General features: G+C 33.0%; 1 protein-coding gene across 1 annotated transcript in view; it reads left to right on the top strand.

Moving 5' to 3' along the window:
- LOC128183148 (nucleoporin Nup37-like) overlaps window positions 1–19,999 on the top strand; it is an 80,179-nt gene that overhangs the window by 48,726 nt on the left and 11,454 nt on the right. Inside the window, exons 4-5 of the mRNA XM_052852039.1 lie at window positions 13,936–14,121; window positions 15,501–15,682. Coding sequence (XP_052707999.1) covers window positions 13,936–14,121; window positions 15,501–15,682 — 368 coding nt within the window. The remainder of the gene's footprint in view (window positions 1–13,935; window positions 14,122–15,500; window positions 15,683–19,999) is intronic.

Here is a 19,999-nt window from a genome sequence, read left to right as displayed (position 1 = left end):
AGGAATAATAATTAATGCAGTGTAAAACTGAATGTATTTTTTATATTCAATGTATTTGTGTGTTTTCAATAAGTATTAACTAAATTTTTCTTCTTAAACTGGTAATAAACTTGGTGGGATAATAATATTGAAGCGGTATTATCTTAAATAAAGAAGTTTTTTTTTTATCAAATTGTGCAAAAAGGTCAAATCCAATTTATCATTTGTACTACTGAATTTGAGGGGTTTTTGTTGTTGTTTGTTTAAACAAAACAATTATAGCAATTCCATAATGTACAAATACACATACTGGTAAATATATCAAATAATTTCTTCTTAGTAGTAACATTTGAATTCGTTATTATCTCTATATTAGTGCCATTAGCAACTTGTTTAATCCAAAGTTTCAAAATGAATGCATACAACTGTTTTGGAATGAGAACTAAGAAATGTGACCTCTACTTTCAGTCGGGTAGCTTTTGGAAATTCTAGGCAGGTGTTTAACTTTTGGGTAAAAATTAACATAAACAGACTGGCATACAACAATAATTTAGTCAGACTAAGTCCACAATGAATGTAGCAGAAACGTCAGACATCACAGACATCTAATTAATATATTTAATTATACATGTATTTAGTTATTTACTCAAGATATTGAAATCTCTAAACATACAAATTAACTAGGCTAGTATGAGTTACTTTCATAGTATGACAAACAACCATAATAGATGAAGATATCAAACTTATAATAACATTAAGATTAACTTAGTTATCTAAGAAAGTGTGCAGTAGCAATTTGGAATAAATAAACAGAGAATAAACTCATGCAAGATAACAATTTAACAATTTATTGAGCATTAAGATGCTAAATGATAACATATACATACAGTGCATGATGCATGAAGACAAGTTCATTCAACTTCTCTCTCTCTCTCTCTCTCTCTCTATCTCTCTCTCTCATGTGGTCAATCCGACAAACTTCAAAGCATCTTATTTTAGTCTTGTTTGCATCCTTTATTCATTGAAGAAAAATGTGCAGATAATTAAATTGAGAAAAGCAAATTCCAAGTGACATCTTCTGGAAATTCAACCACTCCTTAGGAAAACATTGGTTAATTTAAATGAATGTGGCCATTTATATAATGATTCGCAAATCTAGTTAGTTTCTCTGCCATCTAAATATATCCTTTCAAATTACTGCTTCACATAATCCCTTCTTGATCTTCTTTCTTATTCGGCACACTTTCACTGTTTCATATGCAGGAATATCCTTTTTACCCATATTAGATGCTGTAAAAATCATCCAGATCCATCATGCTAAGCAACTTGATGGGTTTTTATTTCTTTCAGCAATCTTGTAGGTTTTTTTTCTATGTTTTATCCAAGTTTAAACATAGAAGGATAGGATAGTATTTTCCAGAAGAATATTTCATTTGCACTTCTCTAAAAAAAAAAAAAAAATAGAGAAACACATAATAAAACAAATTCATGTACCTTCAAGTGTTAAGATCTTAAAATTGATAATAAATATTGTGGAACACATACAGAGATTCCATTTAATGTTCTGATTATCATTATTTAGCAAAACTAATATCATACTGTTGTGTGAAATTGTTTATTTACATTTCTTGTCACATGTCAGATATGTACTCTGACCGATTGCCAAGTCAATAGCTGCTGTGTTAAATAATATTGCTGTGCCAACAAAAAAAGACACCCCGTATGTTCTGCTGTGTATGTTATAAAAACTCGTCATTTCATAACATTTTTTTCGTTAAATTTTTAACAAAACAATATTTTTCAATTACGAAAATTAAAGAGATGAAGATTGAAGACTAAATTGACCTATCAAAGGAAAAAAAGAGTACTCCAAATCTCAACACAATCCTATCTAAAAAAATTTGTAGGATATTTTCCCAATATTACCACATGAAATATTCTATGATTATTGTTGTACTTTCTTTTTACAAATATTTATTCATGGTATGTGAATGCAATTAATACAAATTAAATGTGCAAGTAAACATCTGATATTAAATAATATAAATGTAAGAATGCTCTCTCTCTCTCTCTCTCTCTCTCTCTCTCTCTCTCTCTCTCTCTCTCTCTCTCTCTCTCAATGCATATTATTTACCTGACCCCTCTGGAACTACCCATTTGTCAAGAAATAACATTCCTCTGTCGTCATCATGTGAACACCTCTTGCTTTTTTCTTTGAGGAGTGGATGTGTACATCAATGTACCCATAGCTGCATAAATTGTTGGCTGACTTGTTGAAATTCGTCTGGTAACAGTAATTCATCTCAGTTTCAATAACAATTTCGGAATGCTTACTATTATTGGCGACCTGATTTAACTTCCAATGGTATTTGAGATCGAGACAACATCACCAAAACACCGAAAAAACAATCAACTCTGGCAGCATGCTGTGCACAGACGTTAGCGGCGGCCATCTTTGTTTACACTGGTTTTGAAAATATACCCGCACTGAATATTTTTTGAAAATATATTTCAGCGTTTAAAAAAAATTATGTCTATCATAAACAATTAAGCTGATTTTATATGAATTATTTATAGTTGAAAATTTATTGCTTTTATTATTGTCTTAAGTTTTTAAGCCTCCAAATATTCATTTGGCAAGGGAGGTAACTGAAATTATCAAACATTACCAAAATATACTTGTCTACAATTTTTCAACGCAAGCTTTTCCCACTTATTTTATTTTATCAATAAAAAGTCAAAATATTTTTCTAATTTATAAAAAATACAAACCCTCACCAAAAACAATGTATTGGATTTTAAAGATCACAGTTTGGTACATGGTTTCAATGATTTATATAAGAGAATGAAATATATATCTTCCCGTCCAAATAACCACTTAAATTATTTTTTCAAGCAAATCTTCATTATTGTGGGTTAAAAGAGAATACAAAGAAACTATTTCAGAGGAAAAACAAAAAAATCGTGAAAATCGATGTGCGACGTTTTCTTATATATTCGCCTGATGTTTGCTTGGACAGCCTCTTAACACCCCCCCCCCCCTTCTGCTGTGTGCTAGCTAGCTTGTAATACAACTGCATGGTACAGTATGAAATAATCACAGCTATGGCAATGTATGTAATGTAACGCCAATAAACAGCAACTACTACTACTGAAAATACATGTAGGTCTCGGACACTCCCCTCCCGGCAAGCAAATTTATATTGATCCTCGCAACCCCACCCCCCCCCCCCCCCTCTCCAAGAACAGCAAGTAAGCGCACGTAAATAATTCATCCATATTATTATTTATTCTCTCTCTCTCTCTCTCTCTCTCTCTCTCTCTCTCTCTCTCTCTCTCTCTCTCTCTCTCTCTCTCTCTCTCTCTCTCTGCGTGGGTGTTGTGACGGCGGCTAGCCTTTGATGCTGGCATATCGTCTGGGTACTGCATTTTTATCAAGCTGCTGACGTAACCGAGGCGGTACTCTATATTTTTTTTATCCAATCATAAAATTCAATGAAGATCACATGCTATTTTGATAGGTGTATTCATAGCTGAGAGGCCGAGTACAGTTCGAGCGCGCATGACAGCGCACTTTTTTTTCTTATTTCAATGCACCCGTAGATGCCAATTCATGACTGTATTTCATAGTGTGTTTTTAAACAAAGGTAGTACGAAACACCCGAAAAATTATGTATTTCAAATATATAGAGGGGGGAAGGGTTGACCGAACATCCGAAATCTTGCCAAAATCGGGGGTGGGGGGTGTATATCTATAGCTTCAATCTTCAATATCACTCTTAATTTTCTTATATACTTCCAAAAACAGTGGTTGGGGGTGGGGGGTGGAGGGGGGGGGGGGGCAACTTCGTGATACTTCTAATTTGTTATATGTAAATTTAAAAATTAATGTTTGCTGCGAGAAAAAGTGGGGGGGGGGGGCTCCCTGGTGCTATGTGCCTGATACATGTAGATATGTCCAACTTTGCAGAAAAGGTGGGGGGGGGGGGGGGGGGGGGGGGGGGGGGGCTAAGAAGCTTCTTTCTTATTTTCTACTAAAATGACGAAAAATATCATGGTTTTTTAATTTCTGTTTGCCATATTTTTGTGGGAAAAGCCGTTGAGAAGCCTTAATTAGAGCAAAATTGAATTATCGTCGTCCTTTACAAAATGATCTGCTGTATATTTCTTAGAAGAGAAATTCTTCCTCTGACAAAATATAATGTTTTTTCAAGTCTTATTTATCATAAAGGTGTAAGGTATATGCAGACAAATGTTATGCAATTTGACGCCACATAACAAAATTACATCTTGTTCCTTTTATGCAACATTAATTTCGTGAAATCAGTTAACACTTTTTCACGGGTGCAATAAATATCGATATTTCTGACATACGGGCCCATTCGATCATTTATGTTGGTCATTTATTTTTAAATAGGTCAAGATGAAACATTTCACATGAAATGCATTTTTGATTAAGGTTATTTATACAATTTTTCAGTCCGCAATTAGCGTTTGTGCACTACATTAAGTGTTGATACATGTAACGTCAAATTGCTGATGCCGTACACAGGGTAAAGATATAAACGATTTTCCGCTTTTTGAATACGCTACATTTATGAAAAAAATTGTAATAAATAAATAACATAATCATTATTATATTGATTAAAGATATGAAATATTTGAAATATGTAAGGACAGAAATCAAACGGCATCCATACATTCTGAAAAGGTAAATATGGCTGTTGTTACAAAGACCCATTTTCTATTAATTCTGGCGATCATTTCATTTTGAAATTAAATACCATTCAAATCTTCTGCACTATCTTTACTTTTTATAACTTGGCCTAGATACAAATTGAGTTTAAACTAAATTGTTAATGTGTCTTTATTCCCTGGCATATCATAGAGCATGTGGGTGACGGAGATAGGTTCATAAGTTATGATAGCACGTGTGATAAACGTCGTACTCAGAGGGCTTATTTGAAAAGTAATAAGAATATTTTTGTAAATAATTTTATAAATAATAATGTTTCAGGTCATATTTTAAAAGTGATTGCAAATAACATAAACCACAAAAAATAATTTACAGAGAAAAGCGGGAGGTTTTCTGCTTATGTTGACGGAGTTTGGGTACTCGGGGATAGGGGAACTGATGTCACTAAATGCACTAGGGTAGATCAAAGGATCATGTATAGATCTATAATATGTTCACGTCAAAACATAAAAATCTCAAAGATAATCATGTAGTTAATTTATTCAAAATTTACTTGAAATTATAATCAATCCATATTGGTGCATAGTCGTCGGAACCGGGTGAGGGGCTGGGGGTGGGTTTTTTTGTTGTTGAAATTTTATACATAGCCTACCAAAGACCTTTTTTTTTGCTTGTCAAGATATCTGATAAGTCTACCACCCCCCCCCCCCCCTTCTTTCAATTTGCTTCCGACGCCACTGCGGTGTAATCATCAGAGGATATGTATATTTCCACTCGCGCCCTTTATTCACTTATTTTTAAAAGTTTTTCAGACATTATTAGCAAGTTGCTATGACAGAAAAAAAACAATGGAATGTATACTGGAACATAAAGATATAAAATAAATAGAGAACAATTCTATGTACATATATATGTACGTACATATGATATATACTGTATAAGTGTTTACTGTTTACAAATATCATTTACTTTTATAATAATGTATACATGCATAATCATAATAGGCAAATTCGCTAATCTTTCCTAAAATATAACGTAACTCCACCCGATCATCCGATCAGATTTGCTTTGTATACACATGTATTGTGAACTTTTAAAAGGCGGTAAGGTTGGATAATTTCTGATATTATCACCATGTAAAATGCATATTTTACATGTTGATGTAAAATGTATATTTCACATGTTGATGTAAAATGTATATTTTACATGTTGCGAACATGACTCTCCTAAATAATTTACACGAATAAATCATTCAGTCAGAGAATACTAGTATTTCTTTATCCCTAAGCTGACCATTGCCTTGGTTAACTACCATTTATTCACCAGCATCAATCCGCTAATATTGTTATGTGATTGCATAGCCATTAACTCTATATGTGGAGATGAAACCATTGTTCGTCAATCCAGCCTTTTTATTTCCTAAAGCTACAATTGATTACTTTGATGTTCTTATTCTTTGTTACAGTTATAAGGCGTTTGGTAAACATTAATTTACACTCTATCACATCACAGTCAGAAGTAAATTTCACGAGAAGAATTAAGAAGAGTAATACATGTACATGTTTATTTACCTTACAATCTCATAGTGGCAGCTCTGACATCGCATATTTTTATGTAAACTAATTTTCTCCAACTTTAACAGAAATGCATTTATTTGCTTAAAACTGCTCAAGAGATACATAACTAAATAGCTTATTAAAAACAACAGGGGTCTGTAGGACATTTGTTATTTCAACTATAAAACATTCCATCTTCACTCTCCTAAGAAATATGATGTGAATTTTTGCATGGAATCAAATATTTTTTTGCCATCACGAAGATAAAATTAAGTAAGTACTAAGTTGATATGTATAATTGTTATTTTATTTTTTCTCTCAAATATATGTACAGATCCAATGAAAATGTAAAGGTATTTGTAGTATTGTTCTGAGTTTATTCATGGAAATATGATATTGTGGAAACAAAAACTAAAGATCCCGTTAGCGTGAATGAATTGCGCACGCGCAAGATTATAAAATCAAAAAAATACTAGTTGATTTCCGGGATTTCTTGAGGAATTTTCATTGATTAATAATTAGCGAAGCTTAATTGAGAAAAAATAAAAACAAATTGGTAATCTTCATGTACCAATGATGTTAAAAATATATAAAACAAAAGACAGTACTATCGGTATTAAAGACCAAAAATTCGAGTCTATTATTTTAATATAGTAGTATAGATATAGATATATACTTCCAACCGCCGTCTTTAATGCTTATGAGATAGAAAGGGGTCCAAAGAAGTGTTCTATAGTTGAGAGAGAAATTAAAATTAGTTAATGATAGATAAACTAATCTGAATCTTTCTAAACAATAACATCATTACAATATGATTACAATTTTCTATTATTATATTTTCATGTTTAATACTGAAATCTGCTTGGTTTAGACGCAGTTAATAGTTCGTTCTATTACCCTCAGCGTTAGCAACACACTTGGCAACGGGTAACACAACGAATTGTTACTTGTGCGTAAATTATGTGCGTACGGTTCGCCGTAGAATTCACTTCATTTCTATAAAAAAGCAGTAAAATTTTCTTTTAAATTAAGACATTCAGTATAATAAAATAAATAGTGCCTGTTTGGAAGGGTAACTGTTGAAATTGACACCCCTCGAAAAACACTAATTAGTTTTGGGTTGAAATCCTACTGGTGACTCCTTCTATAATTTTGTTGTTGTTGACTTTTTTGTTTTTAAATGTTGACTTATAGAATACCGGTTTATTTTAATTTGCCGTTATTGATTTCTACCGTATGAACAATATTTTCTGTTTTTATTACTAGTTTATTAACATATACAATATAACTAGTTTATTAAGATAGACAATATAACTGAATAAAAATGTGTTTGCATTTCCGTTTCTAGTATAAATAGTAATCGTTTTACCTATCATTGCCATTTTTAGAAAGCTTGTGAGGTTTTTTAAAAGCCGGAATAGACAAATAAAATCTGAATTCTTCTTTATTCGAAGCAATTTATTACAGACCAAAACACGAAAGGAACTTTATTTCGGTGTTAAATACAGGCGAGGTTTGATTCAATAGCACAAGCTAGAACCCCCAGTGTCCATAGTGCTTGGATTAGCTGGTTAGTGACCCATACGCATATGCACAAAGGCGCACACCATGCAGTTATGTTACAAAGCTAGCTAGCATACTACAGAGGGTGTTTAAGGATCAGAGGGTGCATATACTACAGAAGCAAACGTGATTAAACATGCATTTCTATAGGCTGAAGGAGAGTATATTTAATCTACAACAAGGACAGGCTTTACAGGCAAAATTATAAAAACAAAGCGAAGTGCAAGGTGCAATCAGAAAGCAGACATTATTGCATACATCAATGCTACATGTACAAGGCGTGCATGGAAATTGGTATAACACGCATGATCCAGTAACGGGAAATAACTAAAGTAGGCCTATACCATCATTTTTTAAGAACCACCCCCCCCCCCCCCCCTTTTCACTTTGCTTCGGGGATATCCTGTAAAATATTCTTCTCAGCTAGAGTGATCAACTCTAGAATGACGTCATAGTAAATGTAACGTCATTTTGAGAGTGATTTTGTCATGCTTGCACATGAAAATAGGTGCTTTTAAAGGGAGTGGAATTATATGGGCGGATCTTGAAATTTTAAAACTTTTAGTCGTTTCCTTTCAATAGTCTTTCGTAATTTGAAGAAAAGTCATGAATGCATCATTAACACTGGCAGAGGAATAAATAAAGGAGGACAAATTTTTCGAGAAGTAGCCATAGTAAAGGATTTTCAGACTGAAAATGCGGGTTACTATGTACACCCAAAGGGGGTTGAAATTACATGACCAAGGAAAAATATTGTTTTTACTGCAATAAATAGAAATTGAATTTAAAAAATATGGACATGTATTGACAAATAAGATAGATAACATTTATACAAATGTTAAAATATTAATGTAACGTTGAATATTGATTTTTACTGCAGTATATTATAACGTTATATATGCCGGGTGGTTTTTTTTATATAAATGTCTATAGTAAATATTATACATCAATGAATGAAGATCGGCTATATATCAAGAATATGCGCCTATAATTACTCTTTTCATTATCATACGCAGGCACGTACCATAGCTTTTGAAAGTGTGCGGTGGGGGAGGGGGGGGGGGGGTTGTGCTCATCCAAATATCTTTTCATGCAATAAAAAGAAGAGGGAATATTCCCAAATAGTAAAAATTCTAATCCGGGGGTGGGTGGGGGACAACAACGCTAAACTGAATGCACAATGCATACAAATTCAATAGTTGATACCGCATGTAGCAGCACTGTGTTATAGGCTAAAATCGCTGGTGAAAAAAAAGTTCGGGAAAATGTGTGAGCGTGACGTCAGACAGTTAAAAGTGACGATAGCATTCCTGTAGTCTGCGTCTTACATGTTGGGGAGAATGGCTGTGTGTATATGGCGTTGAAGAGATTTTAACGTGATTATTTTCTGCTGTGGATAAAATGGTCGCGATCAACACCGGAGATATTTTGTTGTACAACGCGGGTGCAAGTACAGGTGACGGTACTCGGGAGATTATGGAATTTTATCAATAGGTGATTTCGTGCATAACGTTATGTCTGCTGTGTTACAGTGTACATGTTGTAGATTACGCTAAAGGAAGTCTATCACCGTACCTATAGAATTTAGTCGTATGTTTAATTCTGCGTCGGTTTTCGGATACAATATTGGATTTTATTGGCCTGAAGTAAATTGTTTACACTTCAGGTAGAAAAGAGATCAAAGAGCAAATTTGAGGCATGCGCAGAAGGGTTAGTCCATGCCAGGCATGGACTAACCCTTCTGCGCATGTCTCAACAAACACTAGAACACAAAAATAACTAACCCCCCCCCTTCCCAATCTGTAAATAAAGGAAAACACAACAACAGATGATAAATAATAAAACCAATAAATAAATTGAAAAATAAATATAAAAGTACATGACTCGTACATACACACTTTATTGAAATGATTATAGTTGTATACACATGTAGACTTTAAAATTAGAAATGATAATTTTAAAAATACTATATAAGGTGTGTCAATGAATGTAACCCTCATATGCTCTCTTCTACACCATGCATCATCATTATTGCAAAACTATTGTATAACTATAGCAACTAAAGCTAAAATCAGAATTTTATTGAATTCCGAGTTAAATAATTATTCCGAGTTCAAATAATACCCTGTTATATATGGTAAATGAGTGGGGATCTCAACCGTTTTTGAGATATTTGTGCGTTTCCTGCTCGTGGGGGGTTACGACCCTTGACACAGGGTACAAGAATATATGGTTTAAGGGTGGGGGATCTCAACTGTTTTGAAGATATTAAGGGACTAGCTGTTCGAGGGAGTTCAGGACCACCCAGAGGGCCCATGACCTACATAACATTTGTTGCCCCTTGATATAAGGAGCAGGAATATATATGATTTAGGTGTCATGATTATATCAGTTTCTGAGATATATGGTAATTTCCAATTCCTGGGGGGTGGGGATGACCCCAGGGGTCAGATCTAATAAACCCTATATATTGCCAGTATCAGTCAATATATGATTATGAAAACACTTTATTATTATCTTTTTCCGTTTTTCAAGTAACCATTTACAACAGAGTCTACAATTTTTCCCATAAGGTTCAATGTTAGACCCCACACATTTTTGACTTGCCCCCCCCCCCCCCCCCCCCCCCCCCCCCAGAAAAGTGGTTGTCTAACCCCAAATGAGAAAAATCAAACTAGGGTGCACAACTAGATATGCAGGCTTATTGTATCCTAGAGTTTTGTACAATTCTGTTCAGCCATCTCTGAGAAACAAGTTCAGAGTGGGAAAGAATTATAAATTTTTTTATAAACAATTGCATGCATTATTATGTATTTGTTCTTATATATATACATTTTAAATATAATAGACATATAAAAAACATCAAATAATTACTTTAATAAGGTATTTGATGTTGGCAAATCATAAGTCTCTATTCAAAGGTCATCTCTGTTAAGAGGTCACTGGGTGCCTCTCGCAGGTGACTGCTTAAGGTCAAGATCTAGAACCATAATCCGGTGAATATAATACGCAGTAGTGTACAATACGCACTCCCAACTTTGGGTCTGAAAGTGGTGGAAAAAAGCTTGTTGGGATGTATAATACGCATCAAAAAAATTGACCAAACGGTAATCCTTAGTATCAACAGAGCAGTTATACTTTGTATGCATGCTTGAAACTTCATCGCGGGAATACGCTATCGGGAATAAGAAAAACACAATATTTTCTTAGATACTGATTTATTGTAACGAATACATCGCAGTAATATTTTTATTTCATAATCAATGTTTTAAATAGACCTAGTATTAAATATTCTGCCGTAAATAAAATCAACTACTTTCAACAAGCGTTATATGTAAGTGTAGTGAAAAACGGACGGTGTACAGGTATGAAGATAACGGACCTAATTAAATTCTGAAATAATTCCTATCAAATTGATCAATTAGAGGCCTGGAACATAATAAAATATGTGCACAAATAGTTGTGTTGTGTATAGTACACTTATAGCCTAAGGGAAGTGACAGAGATACCTAAGGTGTCAAGCGTTAGCGGTAGGGGAGCACAACAATGGCTTCAATTACCGGAATAGGTTATAGAATTATTTATACTCATAATTATTTGCAATAAATCAATTAGCATTACATAAAAATGGTTAAAAATGAGCCACATGATGTGTAAGCTGTTTTCAAAGATCGGTTACAAGCCCGCATTCTGTTAATAACAACAGTAATGGCGGCGTACACGGAGATAAAGAATAGACAGTTCAAGTTAATTTTTAAAGGCCATTTTGAAACAGTTTATTTATTAACAGACTTAATTAAAGTATACATTTTCTTTAATTACATGCTATAACAATGATTTAAATCCTAAGGGTTAAATAATAATATATATGTGGCAATGAAGTAATGTTACAATGTATAGCGGGGTATCGGTCTTGCCTATGAACAGCATAGGTACTGTAGTACGATATCCTGTGCTTCACCTAGGGAAAAAATATGTCCAAATCCTATAGGGATGTATAATACGCACCCCTTTCTCATGGTAAAAAATGCTTGGAAAAAAGTGCATATTATATTCACCGGATTACGGTAAATGATTCCAGAGTGTCTTTTTGGTGCTTGAACCATTATGACGTCATAATTGATTTGATGAATCTTTTCCCTTACTTTACGGCTTAAAAGGAATTATGTAGTAAATAAAACAATATTTTGACATTCTATTTTTAATCACGGGAAAATTAGTCCCGGTACCTATATTCAATTTGACATAATTTTAAAGAGGAGGTCAAGAGCTTGTTTAATGCCGTTTTTGGAGAGACTGTAGGCATTCTAGATATATTTCATTAGTCAAAAAGGGATACATCTTCGAGATTTGTTACCTTTATCCTTCATATTTCATAGGAACATACTTTTTCATCGTGTTTATCAAAAATTTAAGCCCCGGTACACCTTATGAAACAAAGATATTGTTATGAAGCATCATTAAAAGAATTTATATATTGAATTTCATAAACCTGTAGGCACCTTTCATTTACTAGATCTTGACCTTAATACAAGTTTAACTGTTCAAAACAGTGGAAATAGGGTGTGTGTCTTAATAAAAAATCTTCTTAAGAACCACTGCACCAGAAATGCCAAAATATACATCACAGCTTGTTTATTTGAAGTTTCTAAATTGTTAAAAAATCAATTTATGGAAATACTGTGCAAGCATCCTCAGATAGTGTAGATTCTAAATTGTTAAAATGGTAACCCTCAGGCCAATACTGGGGCCGTAGGCAGGGTTCAAAGTTTAACATAGAAAGAGAATAGGGAAAATGTTTTCTTAGCAACCGCAATTCTACAATGTGTGGGATTATTATGCAAGCATCTTCAGTTAAATAATGTAGATTCTAAAGTCGTATAACAGTAAACCCAAAACCAATACTGGGGCCCCAAAATTGCTTCAAAGTTCACATAGATGTGTAAACTTATTAGAGAAAATGTTTTAAAACTTTCTTCTTAAGAAATAAACTGCTAGTCATTAAGTTATTTTACTATGTAAGCATCCTCAGATCCATATATCAAGGTCACAGTAAACATCTTTCACATTTTTTTTTAATAATTATTTATAGTATACAATTATTTAATGCTTGAGCAGTCAATAGACTCGAATATTTTTCCCAGCTGTTCCCTGCACCAAGGGAAAAAATTTGGGTCTATTGACTGTTCAGGCATTAAATAATTGTTTTATTACCTAATTCCGTTTTAAGTATTTTGTGTTCACATTTAAAGTTAATTTACAAGCTTTCATACCATTATGCATTCAGATCATTGTTAATCAATACTAAGATGACCCAAAAGATAAAGTTTAAGAACAATACATATATGTAGTAAAATAAACATAATAAAGTTATCTTTTAATCTTGTAGCAATTAAACTTATTTTCTAAAATACGTTGCCGGTCCAATAGATTGCAGTCTATTGACCGGCGGTCCAATAGATCACAGTCTATTGACCGGCGGTCTAATAGATCGCAGTCAGTTCAATAGATCACTTTCAAACCTGTTTTAACACATACAAAATACAAAATAGACGAAAATATTTAATCTGTAATAAAACAAAAAAAACCTTTGATTAGGTAATAATCCATTTTACAACATTGTTATTTCTAATATGTTAAGGCTAAGGATAACAAGGTTGGTCAATTAATACATCTTAGATCTTAGGATATGATGTCAAAAAAGTAGGCTTCTTTTTATGTATCATTTAATGTATTGTCAGATCTTGAAATATATGAGAATGTTACAATGTTTTAAAGAGTTTTATATTTATACACATCAAAATAGAATGGTTTAAGAACTATTTTTCAGGTGAGCAATGTGGCCCATTGGCCTCTTGTTCGGCATTTTGATTATGTTATCAGCTGGTTGCTACTTGAAATTATGCTTTCACCTGAAGTGAAGGGTATATCAAAACAGTTGCTGACTGATATTCTGGCATCATATGATGTGTTGGACCTTCAGACATTTTGCCCTTTTACCCGGTCAATAACTGTATAATATTTAATAGGGATTAAAAAATCTAGATGTGCTATGTGTCATGTTGCATTTATTCTCATTTTTTTTTTCTTCAAATTTTTAAAAACTCACTTTAGCAGCCTAATATTTAATTTTAACTCTAGGTCTTGGAGGGACATTCAGACTTCATAAATTCTCTTGCCTATAATCCTGGAAATGGAGACATGTTGGTTTCTACAGGAGATGACTACACATGCAGACTATGGGGCAATGATGGCAGTCAGCAGGCATGTTTCCAGCTTAGTGCACCAGGAATGTCAGTTTATATACATGAGAAAGAGCCAGGAAAGGTACAAGCTTCTAACAGGTATTTTAAGCATCTTAGTTTTTTTTAGGATTACTTTGTCAGAATGAATGTTATCCTTTAGATAATATTATGGCGAAGCAGAATTTTTTTTAAAGATAGTGCAAAGCTCATTGCAAACCAATGAGTAGATTTTTCAATGCAATTGCTAGGCAAGAAAAAGATGTCTTTTTGATATTTTGTATTGGTTTTGCAATACATTATGTATTGGTTATGCAATACATTAGCACCTGTTTTAAGAGACCAATTGTGGGAGAGTGAATGGTCACTTAAGACAGGTATAACCTTTTATTCCAAAAATTATTGTACAAGAAAATTTGGTTAAAGGGAAGTCCTAGGGACCAATGGATTTTCTTCATTATTGTGGGGGGGGGGGGGGGGGGGGCTAAAATAAAAGAAGCTGGAAGTTAACCGTGAACACCAACTGAAAATTTAGTTATTTATATTGCATATAATCTTTTTCCTGTAAAAATGGTATTCCATAAAGGTAAATATGTCAAAGATTAAGTATATGCTAAAATAAGTGTAAAATTTGGATATTCATTTTTGGTTAATCTTGCTAATTTTTACCCATGTTTTTGCTTCATCGCTTTTTAGTTTGAAATATTTTCTAAATGCATATAGAACAAAAGTTGTTTATAAATTTAAGGGCTTTCATTTGAGACCAGATAAAAGGGGCTGGCTCCTTAAATAAGGGATCTAGGTGCCCGGAAAGTGCTTGCTGTATAACTAAAAAACAATACATGCTACGATAATGATGTCGCGGAAAAGTTGTTCTTCATTCTTTTATCAATCTAACTGTAATATAGTATTGTTTGAATATTGCGTAATATAAGAGTTGAAAGCTTCACATGAAGACATGCATACCCGCTTTCATTTTGCTTATAGGAAATAGCTCCCTGTGCATAAAAGTGTTTTAAAGTCGCAGTCAATTCTTTTTAAGGCTAAATACAAGAGATCTAACTCTTCAATACTCTGCAGTCTGAGAGTTACCTTAATACATAGAAAATACACATTCATGAACTAATTCTCGTTTGATCTGATGATCCGTGCCTGGCAACATGACGTGATCAGACTCTTTGGATCAAGTTTCTGTTATAATGATATATATATCATATGATAGAATATTGTATTTTATGATATTATACAATATTGTGTTAAAACCAAATACAATATAAAATACTTTAATAAAATATAATGAGCTATGATTTTATGATATGATAAAGGTGGCTCATAAAGGTGATGTCTCATCTTGAGCTCTGTAATCTATGATTTGTTTCTTATGTTTGTTTTAGAATTGCTAGGTAATGTTGAAGTGTGGGGAATTTCAGTGTGCTGATTATTTTTTTTTAATTTTTCAAAAAGGTGGTGGTAGCCCAAAAAAATGGCCTCATCAAGATTTTTAGCCTTGATCTCCAGCACCAAATCAGCTCCTGTGACTGTGGCATTTCTCCATTGATGGCAATTGACTTGTGTAATTCGGATGAAGATATAATTGGAGCAGTAGCAGGGACTGAATGGATGGTCTTTCAGCTATCTAGGTCTAGGTATGGTGCATTTAAAACCTTGTGTCTCAAATGATTTGAAAGAATTAGAATTGGTGCATTATATAAATAACTAGAGCCAAGCTTGATGAAAAGAAACAAGGAGGTCTCCCATTGCAGCTTCAAGTCAAGAAAGGATAGTCAATTAGTCTTATTAAACTATCCCCCTTCTCCTTACGCTTGCCTGACAGTCTGACAGGAGATCATCTTCACAAGACCTTTACTTCATGTCAATCAGTGTTTTAGGAAATCAATTTGTTCTTTTGCAGATCAATCGTACATATATTAGAGGTGTGCATATTGTTAGGATTTTGATTTCTTAAAATTAATGAAAAAAATACCAGCTTTTGAACTTTGTCATTTTTTGGCAAAATATTGCAAATATGGTACTCCATTTCACTGGATACGGTAGGTAGTGTTTATCAATTCAGGGTTGACATGGATTATAGATACAGTTCACATTAAAGAAAACCCGGTTTGCTGTCACATTGACAGCTTTTTACGTGTTTATATTTCAAATGCTGAAAAGGAAATACCAAATTTAAAAATCTTAAGTTGAATGTAATAAACTCAAGTAAACAAAAACATGACTCAAACCAAGCTATGTATCTTTCTTATAATTCTACAATTGAAGCTGAAATTTTGGTTGATCATTAGAACTGTCTTGCTTAAAGGATGATGTATGCTGTAACTTCTTTCTGGTGCCCCTTCTTATATTATGAATTATATAAAATCTGAACCATTTTTGATAGTTTTTCAAATACAAGTAAATAAAACGATGTCGTATAAACAGTTTCCATAGTTCTGACACATTATTACAATGAGGATAAATGCATTATTGCTTTATTCGTTATTTGTTCTAAAATTGATGTATTACTGAAATTATCGAGAGAAATGTCAGATGGGATTGATGTTTAGTTTATTTCACCCGCCATGTTTACCTCAGATTGTCTGACCTGGAAGCGTGGCTATGATGTAACTATGGTGGGCGGAGCTTATCAATGCAAAATGGATCGATGTATTCCGTTCAGCGTGCGCTCACTGTTCGCTCAGAGTGTGCTCACCGTACGCTCACAGCGCTCACCATTTAAGTGGGAAAGGAAAACATTTCAGGGACTGTATCTTGTGATACATTATATATAAAACAATATATATGATACAATATTATATTTGTTGCAATATTTTATCATTTCATGGTACACCTACTCATCTTGATATTTCATATTTAACACAGAAATTGTGTTCAGTAAGTCATTAAAATATTAAGAGTTGTGGCCCTTTGGAATTATTTTTAAATAAAAGTAGTTGCCCTTTGAATATTGACATCACATTGTTGTGTCTGGAGCAGAACAAAATGACTGCGTCTAAATTTGCTCAAATCTCTGCAGAGGTTTAAAATTTAATAGCAACAAGACATTGTAAGTAATATGGGTGAAGCGAAGATTTTTAAAGCTTATTTGAAAGATGGTATTGATAATTTTGAAAAGTTAAAATGAGTTTTATTGGACGAGATGTAAATAAAGGCATCTTGTACATGGCTTTGCGTAGATCACCGCTATTTGTGAATGAATATGTCGCTTGATAGTCCTCATGAAAACAAAACACTTATGAGGTTAGTTACTGACTCACTTTGGAAATATATTGGGTTGATCTTTCCAAATGAGTCAGTAGCTAACCTAATAATACAATGATATGTTATATAATCATATTATCATATAATACAAAATTGTATCATATGAAACAAAATGATACAATATCATATAATACATTATTATGCCTTCTGTCAGTTTGTCACTATATATTCAATACTCATCTATTTTCGCATAGTATTAAAGGATTTATATAGCGTAAGCATACTATGCCAAAATAGAGCACAGCAAATGTTTTCAATGAAAATCTTTCAAGCGCCGACAGCGGGATTCAGCGGGATTCGAACTCACGACGCTAAAATCATTCAAGCTTGAAGCCCAACGCGTTACTGCTACGCTAAATAAGCCGTAATTAAAACTAGCGGTATTTATATATTTAAAACGTAGATATATACACGACTGACACCAAGCAATTAAAATTATTAATTTTTCCAAAAACACTTCATTATTGACAGTAATTTTAAAGTTAAAGTTTCTTATAAACTTTTGAACAAATTGATTTAACATTTTTCAAAGTAATTCTACATGAGAATCACAAAAACACCTTTTTAAATGACGCTTGATAAAAAATGTACAAGAAAAAAATTCAATGAGATTTCGTCTGCTAAACATTTTGAGTTTTCTCGGTAAGGCCAAACGTCTCTCATTTCTTGAAAAGAACATAAACCTTTGTTGACTTTTTATTGTACAACAACTTGTTGATTAAATAAACCAAATCAATTGATTAATTTGAAAAAAACCCAAAAGCTTGCTTTTCCAGTGATAATTTATAGGGACTTGTCAATAGTATATAGTACTATATATTGTATTTTGTTTTCCCTCGGACTGAAATGTCACACTTTCATTGGTTTAAACATAGCACGTGATTGCCTCATATATCTCTATATTTGTTCGGTGAAAAATAATATTAGGCAATATGACCGTCATTGGCCGACGCTTCGCTCACTCATTTCGACATTTCATAGTATTTAATACATAAACAGCATGCCGTAAGTTCTTAAAGTATTTGGAGTAGTTGCCCTTTGAAATTCTTTAAAATTAGAGTAGTTGCCCTTAGAATATTGACGTCACATTGTTTTGTCTGGAGCAGAACAAAATGGCAGCGTCGAAATTTGCTGAAATCTCTGTAGAGGAAAGGGAGAAAACATTTAGAATTGAATAGCAACAAAACATTGTAAGTAAACATGGGTGAAGCAAAGATTTTTAAAGAGTATTTGAAAGGTGAGATTAAAAATTTTGAAAAGTTTAAATGAGTTAAATTGGACGAGATGTTAGGGATCTTGTACATGGCTTTGTTAGATCATCGCTATTTGTGAATGAATATGTTGCTTGTCAGTCCTCGGGAAAACAAAACACTTATTAGGTTAGTTACTGACTCACTACGGAAATATATCGGGTTGATCAATCTCATAGACGGCTCGGCTTCGCCTCGCCATCTATGAGATTGATCAACCCAATATATTTCCGTAGTGAGTCAGTAACTAACCTAATAAGTAATAATATGATATAATATCATATGATACAGTTTCATATGATTCCATTTTTTATTATATAATCCACTTTGTATTATAAAGTTATAGTGTATTGATAGATATTGATCGTACAATACAGTATGAAATTTACTTATAATATGATACAGTATTGTAACAATATACCATATTGTGTTAAACCACACATTAATATACGATATGTTTATAAGGCCATATAAAATTAATCTCTTGGTTCTCAGGCAGATGTGTTGGACGGTGAAAATTTTTGCCCCATGCGCAACATGTTGCGAAGGGGAAATAGCATCGCTGCTGTGCGTGTGTATGTATGTGTGTGTGTCTTCTTCAGTTTGAAAGCAAGATTTAAAGAAACCCCTTGCACAGATGTTTATCAAACTTTGTACACTTATTTGCCATGGTAAAAGGACAACCCCTGTTCATTTTCAAATCAATTAGTTGAATATTTTATAATATTTTGTTAAAATAACACAAATTTAAACAGAAATTTTAAGTACTACTTGACAATAACTACTTCTGCTTCACTACTGTGAAACTCACTTCAAATCAACAACTTAATAGTTTTGGGATTTAGATCTAGTACAGGTAAAATTATAAAAAATGTAGTAATGGAGGGTTAGTACAATTAGGTCTCCTCAATTACATGTAAATAACGTTAACTGTATATATATTCCTAAATAATGCATCCCAAACACAATAATTCATGTCGCGAGGGGATGCTTCGCCTAGCGGTGCCCTTGTTTCTTTTTATTTCATTATAAATAAGAAGGATGCAATATTTCTTTCATTTTAAGAACGTAAAATTCTTATTTAAATCCAGAAAAATCAATGTTTTACAGCAAAAAGTAGTTACCTTGCAATGAATGTATTGGATTTATGAGCTCAAACTAAATTAAAAATAAATAAGTGATCATGTTCCTTAAGAAATACTACATCTACGAGGCTTGAAAAAGCCATGTGTTTAGGTATAATGTGATGTTTAGTATAGTGCAAGCTGCAGGAACCCTCCTCCTATATGCATCATATACCAAAACTAAAATCATTGCCGTCGTGATCATAACTTAAACACAGCCGACAGCGTCTCCTTATTAGATGGACCCTTTGCAATTGCGATAATTCAATTTCAATCATCATGATGTTTCAGTTGCAATTATGTTCTTTATTAA

Source organism: Crassostrea angulata, chromosome 5 (assembly GCF_025612915.1).
Source record: "Crassostrea angulata isolate pt1a10 chromosome 5, ASM2561291v2, whole genome shotgun sequence".
NCBI lineage: Eukaryota > Metazoa > Mollusca > Bivalvia > Ostreida > Ostreidae > Magallana > Magallana angulata.
The sequence above is the reverse complement of the archived record's forward strand: the minus strand, read 5'-3'. Positions and strand labels throughout refer to the sequence as shown.